The sequence below is a fragment of the Microcebus murinus genome, chromosome 18 (assembly GCF_040939455.1).
Source record: "Microcebus murinus isolate Inina chromosome 18, M.murinus_Inina_mat1.0, whole genome shotgun sequence".
Taxonomy (NCBI): domain Eukaryota; kingdom Metazoa; phylum Chordata; class Mammalia; order Primates; family Cheirogaleidae; genus Microcebus; species Microcebus murinus.
In genome coordinates, this window is record NC_134121.1 from 46,450,864 (window position 1) to 46,458,363 (window position 7,500).

At 51.5% G+C, this 7,500-nt stretch overlaps 1 protein-coding gene across 6 annotated transcripts in view; it reads right to left on the reverse strand.

The window, feature by feature from the left end:
- The window catches only part of PLEKHM1 (pleckstrin homology and RUN domain containing M1), a 51,354-nt gene extending 44,523 nt beyond the window's left edge, over nucleotides 1–6,831 (reverse strand). For 4 of the 6 annotated variants that reach the window (XM_075994639.1, XM_012786838.3, XM_075994640.1 and 1 more), the window contains exons 1-2: nucleotides 6,712–6,831; nucleotides 766–854 (exon numbers count right to left, since the gene is read on the reverse strand). In XM_075994639.1, coding sequence (XP_075850754.1) covers nucleotides 766–813 — 48 coding nt within the window. In that variant the 5' untranslated portion in view covers nucleotides 814–854; nucleotides 6,712–6,831. Of the gene's footprint in view, nucleotides 1–765; nucleotides 855–3,762; nucleotides 4,019–4,038; nucleotides 4,375–6,711 lie in introns of those variants that run through there. The other 2 variants (XM_012786840.3, XM_012786842.3) reach the window with 2 other exon arrangements.
- Between the last annotated feature and the right edge of the window lie 669 nt (nucleotides 6,832–7,500).

A 7,500-nucleotide genomic window follows, 5' to 3' on the forward strand; every position in this document is an offset into this window, starting at 1 on the left:
GGAACACAGCATGGGGGAGGTGAGCTTTTTGTGAAAGCCAGCTAGGAGACAGATGGAGATGGACTCTCCAATGGCCAGGAGTGAGGAAGGCACATCTCTGAGGGCTGCAATTCCTTTCAAGTAGAAAGTTCTCTGACTTGGGGAGCAGCAGTGGGGAAGGAAGAGAAATCCTGGCTTCTCTCCAAAAGCCACTTCAGGATTCCACTGAGCAACCAGCCCCAAATCTACCTAATGTTCCGCCTCTCTGAAGGAACTGACAGAGCTCTGTCCACAGAGTAAGAGAGCCCAGGGCCCAGTGGGGTGCAAAGGGCTCTCCAACTGAGGGGATCCAAGGGGGCTCTGGTGAACTGGCCACAAACAATTGTGTTTGGAAAATCCTGGAAAATGGTAAATGTTCAGATACATATAAGCTACCAATTTACCCTGTTATTGAAACAATAAACCGGTCCTGGGAATACTTATATCTGACCAATTCAAAGCATTGGCCACACTGGGACCTAAAGGCAGAGGTCTGAAAGTCTGAATGGAAATCCTCTGGCTTTGGGTAATCTATCTTAAATCCTCACTGTTTTTTTTATAAAGCTCTATTTTATTGCCAAAAAGATGATCTAGAAAGGGGAGGATCTCCTCGGAGCCTGCTTCTGCTATAACTTTCTCTCAAACTCTCTTGCTGGACAGTGGCCATCATGTCACCAAGAGACAAACTGATGCAATGGCTGTCCCCTGCAGCCCATCTCCACCCGTGCTTCTCCCCTGCCCGCCTACCGGGATGGCAGCCCGGGGGTCCAGTCCATTCTCCACCACTGAGAGCATCTCCACTCACGCAGCAACTCCCTCGGAGAGTCACATGACACCTGCAGAGACAGATAGCAGCCAGATGAGCAAGCCCCCAACTGCCAGAGCCCTTTCCCAGTAGGAGGTCAGCCCATCTTATGAAAGCTGCAACGGAAAGGCCTTTGAGGAATACAAAAGTGAAAACTGACAGTGGATTTTAAGGAAGGAAATAGGGAAGGAAGCCATGTCAGAGAGCTCAGTCCTTGGGAGGTGAGGGGCTTGGGTGTGTGGGAGAGTCCACCTCAAGAAGTGGGGGGTGAGGGCTCTTCACTCCACACCAAAAGCTGCACAGAAAGCCAGGGCCCTGTGGGCTCAGGGTTCGGGGAAAGAGAGGTTGATCAGAGGGAGTGCTCAGGGTGCAAGGGGGATGTGGCAGCTGAATGTGCCAATAACCCACTGGGTTTCACGAGTCACATTCAGGACCTGGGCCCAGCAATACCCTGCTCCCTGCCACCCACTCCTGTCCCAGCCCAACCGCCAGCTCAACGGTGAAAAGTACAACTGGAACAGCTTCAAAAAGGAAGGGCTCTCTTGCCACACTTCTGGTTCTCCTTTGAGCTCTGAGGGTCTGGCTTGAGTAGCACAGGGACATGTCTAAATGGGACCACCGTGAGTTTGAATCATAGTTTGCCATTAACCAGCTAGGCAGCTCAGGTGTGGCATCAGACCTTTCAGATGGGGAGTCTAAATGTGTAAAACACTTGCCACAGGGCAACACATACCAGGTATAAATGGTATTTATAATCCCAGTGGATGTCGCCACCCAAATCTATAGGTAAAGAATGCTACTGTCTAAAAGAGCCTGCAGGAATAGTTGAAGGCCATTAAATCTCTCAGGAAAGCTCGTTTCCTCCTGGGAGTGGTTTGGGTGGGGACTTTGACCTGAGCCTAAAGAGACTGCTGGCTGGTCATGCCTCACCCCAGCAGCTTGGACAGACCAGGACTGGGCAGGCACATCCACACCTAAACAGATCTCAACACCCAGTTGAGCATCAGGGAAATACCGAAACAATCAAGGCTCAAAGAAGTTAACAAAACCAAGGAATGTTTAATGGGTTCTGTTCTCTTTACACACATTGCCTCATTTATGTTCCTCCCTAGGGGTGCTGTTTTATTATCTCCACTGGACAGATAAGGAAAGGGACGCTGACTCAGATGGAGGAACTTCCTAAGATCCCAAGGCTAGGGGCCCAGGGAAGGGGGTGCAGGGAAACATTAGGCCAGCTTGGAAGGACAGGTTTCCAGAAGAGCACTGGAACACATGGTTTAGAAAGGAGAGAGGCAGGCTGGCCCTGGATGGTGGAAGGTAGAAGGTGTTCTGATGCAATCTGTGGCCTCTGGGATTGGCAGAGGGCAATGGGGACCCGGAGCTGACCTCCCTAGTTCAGGCCCCACACAGGGAGGCAGGCGTGTGTGGGGGGAGGGTGGCCCCTGTAGACCCAGCTCCAGTCAGGGTGCCGCAGACCCCCAGGAAGGTCCTCAGCCTGGGTGCAAGCCCCGTGTAACTGTCCCACCCTTCACCACATCCTCTGCTTTCAGGTCCTTGGGGATTCTCAGGGCCCTCCTCTCTGGAGACCAGCTCCACACTCTAGCCACCAGGATGGCAGGAAACGGGGCGTGTGCTGCAGTCAAACAGTCACTCCCAGAAACACAGAAACATGCCTGGTCCTGAGCTTGGGCTCCTTCAAGGCTAACCTTGTGCAGCCCAGCATAACAAGTTCAGCTTCTCTGGCTCTAAAATCCTAGGCTTTGATCCCAAGCCACAATTCCAGCAGCCTAAGACCTCTCCCTCAGGTCTGTCCTTCTAGAGCCCTGAAGCTCCAAAGTTGCCCATCCCTAAGCCAGGCACAAGGCCAGGACCCTAGGGGCCTAGAGCACAACAATCTGATTACTAGCATGGGCCCATTATGCCTCATTAACTAATTAGCTGAGAGTAACACTCATGTGGCAGGGGCATCAGTAAGTGGGTGCTCTGGCCAAGTAACAGTCAGCTAAAAAAACAAAGTAAACTGAAGCTAAGAGAGGTCAGGACAGGGCCAGATAAGAGACAAATATCAGAAAAGAGTCAAAATGACTGACAATAGCTCAGAGGGATCCAGGAGAACAGGCACATGATGTTTCACAAAATAGGACTGAGACTGTGGGGTTCAGGCCACCTCTCTTTGTAGGAAGCCAAAGCACCCTGCCTATTTGTGTCTGCTCTATGGAACAGGGCTCAAGCAGGCAGGACTCTGACCATCAATGACATAAGAACTCACTGTGGGAATCACAAGGCAGCTTTGGGTGTTGTGACTGTTGGGTCAGCATTCCATCATCCCACTGAGAGGCCGAGATCCCAAATCTACCATTGTATGAGACTGGTTTTACTTTCTGTCCTCAAAACACTCTTCACTAATAAAGTATTCTCTAAATAAAACAAAACAAAACAAAACAAGAAAAACACTCTTCACTGACACCAAGAACCAAACTGAAGAGAGGTGTGGCTCCAAGGAGACCCACACTGAAGGGAGTGAGGAAAGAACTTGGGCAACACTACCAAAGGGCCCTTCAAACATTACCCGTGAAAGTTTAGTGGGGAAAAGTGACTTCTGCCATGTAAGAAACCCCAAATCACACAAAGTGTACCTTCACCCCTATGTATTGATTCATCCTCATACAGCTATCCAGAGTACACAAAGCAAACTTCTCTGATATCATTCTCTAACCTCATTTAATTCATACAATAATCCTGTGAGAGGAGAAAGATTAGTCCCGTTTTACAGAGGAGAAAACTGAGGTTTAGTAAAAACAGGCCTCAGGTAAGAGAGAGAATGCTCTGGTTTCCTCATTCTAATACCTGAGCCTTTCACTGGATCAAACTGTCTCAGGTCTTTGGCTCAAAGAATTTCAGGCAAATTTTTACTTACAGACTCTTAAACTATTACTTACAGACTCTTTAAAGGTGCTCAGAAGCTCCGTTTTATCAAATCAGGTCTAAAACCAACAACAAACAGTCCTGCTGATCAGACTGATGGCCCCAACCAACTGAGTCCAGGTCCTTCTCACGCTCCCCAAGTCCCAAGGCTGTCCTTTCTTAAATCTTCCAACACAGGAAGGAATTATCTCAGCTGTTTTTCTGTATTATACTGCCTGGACTTCTGTATATGTCCAATTTCACTTCCTCCAGAGACCACGGAAGAAAGGAATGACTTAGATGAGACTTACATTAGAAGCAGAAATGGATGGCCTGGCTTCAGTGCTCTCACAACACTCAATCCACCAGTGAACAGCAACCTCTTCTCTTTAGAGACTTCTCAGCCACTCCCCACGGCCTTCCCTTTACTGCCTGAATTGCATTACCTGGCTGTTCAGAACAACAGCCTGGCATTTAAGCCATCCAGCTGCTGTATCAATTGATGAGTCATGTTTTTTCAGTTGGAAAAGAATGACAAAATTATCTCCTGATTCAGAAAGGCAGCTGATCGTTAAGACATGTGAATACTGAATGAGGAAGCCGCATCTCTTTCCACCTGAGGATGGTTGGATTTCCGGACAAATGTCCTGTGAACAGTGGGATAGGGGATGGGGAGGGATTAGGCCTTTGAAGCAATTAAATTAAATTAAATACCAATTAAATACCAGATGAAGGGTGAGAAACTTCTAGCTTGTGATTCCCAGAACAAGGACTAGTGGGTGAGGGCAGAATTGTGAAGCTGGTGAACACGAAGTATCTTTCGTTCCTCCCTCCTTCCCTTCTTCCAATAACACCCATCTCTCCCATATTCTTGCCCCATATCCCATAGGATTCTGACAACCCCACTTCAAGTGAATGAAAACAGGATCTTCCACTGACTCACTCACCACTGCATTTCTAGAACCTAGAGTAGGGCTTGGCACACTGTGGTGCTCAAAAAATAACTGTTGAATGAACTGCTGAATAAAATAAAACCAAAGCACAGGGCAAGTACCTTCATTCCACAGACTGTGGAAAGTTAAAGTAAACAACCCTTAAATGGTGGGGCCACAGACTGTGGAAAGTTGAGGTAAACAACCCTTAAATGGTGGGGCCACCGCATGACTCCTTCCATTAAACCAGGCTGCCAGCAGGGCTGAAAACCATTCGGATATTGTGCCTTAGTGGAAAAATATTAAAAGTAGAACAGCATTCAGTTTTCAAAGGAATGAAACTATAAATGACAAGCAAAGACAATGTTCTTCGAGGCTCTTTACAATTGTCGTCAAATGATTGACCCTCCAGAAGCCAAGATAGCAGAATTTGGAGGAAAGGTGAACCAAAAAGCCCCCAGCAAACTATAAATACTTGAGTATGGGACTGTGGTGCCTCAGGAATTTCCCTCTGCCTCAGCTACTATGAGACAACTTCACTCCCTGTGTTCATGGAACCCAAATAGCCAAAACTCAATGATCCCACACCTGTGAAAAGAGGAATCGCTGTAACAGCCTCTTGTACCCACCTAGGCCTCAGCTCCCCAGGACCCACTCACCTGTACTCTTCACATGTAAGAGTGTCTCTGGCACCCAACGCGACCCCTGTGTTCTGCGTTGTGAATGATCTGTAATCAGCTCCAGCATGGAGGAGCACTGGGAGAGGCCTTTACAAGTGTCAGGACAAGGCATATGGACAATGGTCAACCCCATACAGAACCTTCCTGAGGGCCAGAACACCAGCCAAAAGAGAGTGATGGCTGCCACTGCCCCAGGCTGAGCGAGCTGGGTGAGTGGCCATCTCTCACCTTCAAAGTATTTGAATGACACCTACCATATTCCACCAACTGGCCCAAGTAATTAAATATGAATGCCAGAAGTACAATCCCTGGGGACATGTACAGGGGATTAGACACCAGCAAAAGCCCCTGCTTGACCCAAGAGTGGGGGGAGGGCTCTCTGCGTCTCCACACTTATTTACCACCTGTGGCCCTGCTCGCACCAATCAAGCTCCTCAGTCTCTAACTGCCCAGCTCTGAGCAAGCACCTAGACTTGGCAGTTGATGGGCAGCTGGTGGGGATGGCAGACCATTCTGCACTAAGTTCTCTGAATAGGAGCTGGGTCAAGGGAAGAATGGGGACGGAGTTCAGGTGGAGAGTTGTGGTGGGGACAGCAGAGATGAAAGGACACGGAGATCTCCTTTGCAATAAGATTGGGTAAGGGTGGTAAGAACGGAGGCAGCAAGAATTGGGGGCAGTTCAGTAAAGACTTAGGGATGAGGTGTCTTCTGGATGGCTGGAGACAGAAGGAAGTATATGGTGGGCTAGAAAGTTAGGGGCTGAGTCTGTGAGGACAAGATATATATAAGACTTGGACTAAGGCTGAGCTGGGAGTTATCCAGAAGAAAGGGGTAAAGTCAACAGGGCACCCACTTGGGAGGTGGGTCTTAAATGAAAGGGGGCAGAGGCAGGGTGTCTGGGATGAGCAGCTCTTGGGGAGCTGAGCAGGGCGTGTGGGAGACTGGGATAAGAAAGCTGAGCCAGAAAAGGGGAAACCAGAACCGTGGGTCTAGGGGAGGTCTGCGTGGAGCATGAGGACTGCCAGAGGGGTGCAGGGGTGAGGATGGGGCGTGCTAGAGCCAGGCGAAGGGACGTGGCCGAGACAGGGGTTGGCACGAGGCTAAAGTGGGGGTCACGAGTGAAGCTGCAAGACCGGTGGTGAGGGGACGGGGGTAAGGGCAGGGGTGGGGTCACGGGTAGGAGAAGACGCAGGGGACGGACCAGCGGTGGAAGTGCGGGCCGCGGGCTAGGAAGGGTTGAGGGCTCGGAAGCCGGACAGTCTCAGGCAACCAAGGGTTTGGGGTCTGGTAGAGGGCTGGAGGCCACCGCGCGTTCGCGTCTCGGCCCCGCCGCCCCTCCGCTGCCCTCCTCGCCCCCTAACCCCTAACTCACCAAACCGAGCGGGAGCAGGCGTGGGAACTCCCGGCCGCGGCAGCCCCTCAGCCTCGGAGCCGACGCCGCGGCCTCACGGCCACTGACAACAGGAAGCGGCGCTCGCGGCGCCTGACGCCATCACGATGGCGCGGCGCTCCGGCCACGCCCCCGTCCCACAGAGCCAATCGCAGGGCCAGAAGGGCCGCGGGGCGGGGCCATCCCCTCCGGGCAGCCGGCGGTTGAGGTGACCCCGAGCCTGTGGGTGGTCTGGGTGGCTCCCGACCCAGAGTGCCCGCCGGGCTCGGAGAGGCGAAGGCACCGTCGTGCCAGGCGGAACGCAGGCCGCCTCCCGCAGGCCTGCGTCAGACCAGATCCTGGCTTCTGGGTTCCTCACCTCACTCAGCCTCTGCATAATCTGCACGACGTTTGGGCTGTCACCTCACCTCCCTCAGCAGAAAGTGTCGGCTTGTGAGTGGGACCGATGACGCCTGCCCTATCCGTGCCCCACCCCCCCGAGGGCATCTGCGCAGCCAGGCTGTCAGGGCCAGACCCAAATTGGAGCCTCAGCCTGGCGCTTTCAGGAAAACATAGCTTGTTTTGACCACACCTTACCCGAGGGGGCGCCTTGAGGTCCCCTTGAACACTCCCCTGCGGAGACTCGCCCGTCAGCCCCGCGCGGCGCGAAGCTCAGGGACCTGCGTATTCTCTTCTGGATGTAGTTGTATGTTTTTTTTCCATCGTACAAGTGACATCTCTCTTTCAAATGAACTCAAAACAAAATGTCACAAGTGGTAAAGGGCAAGAAAG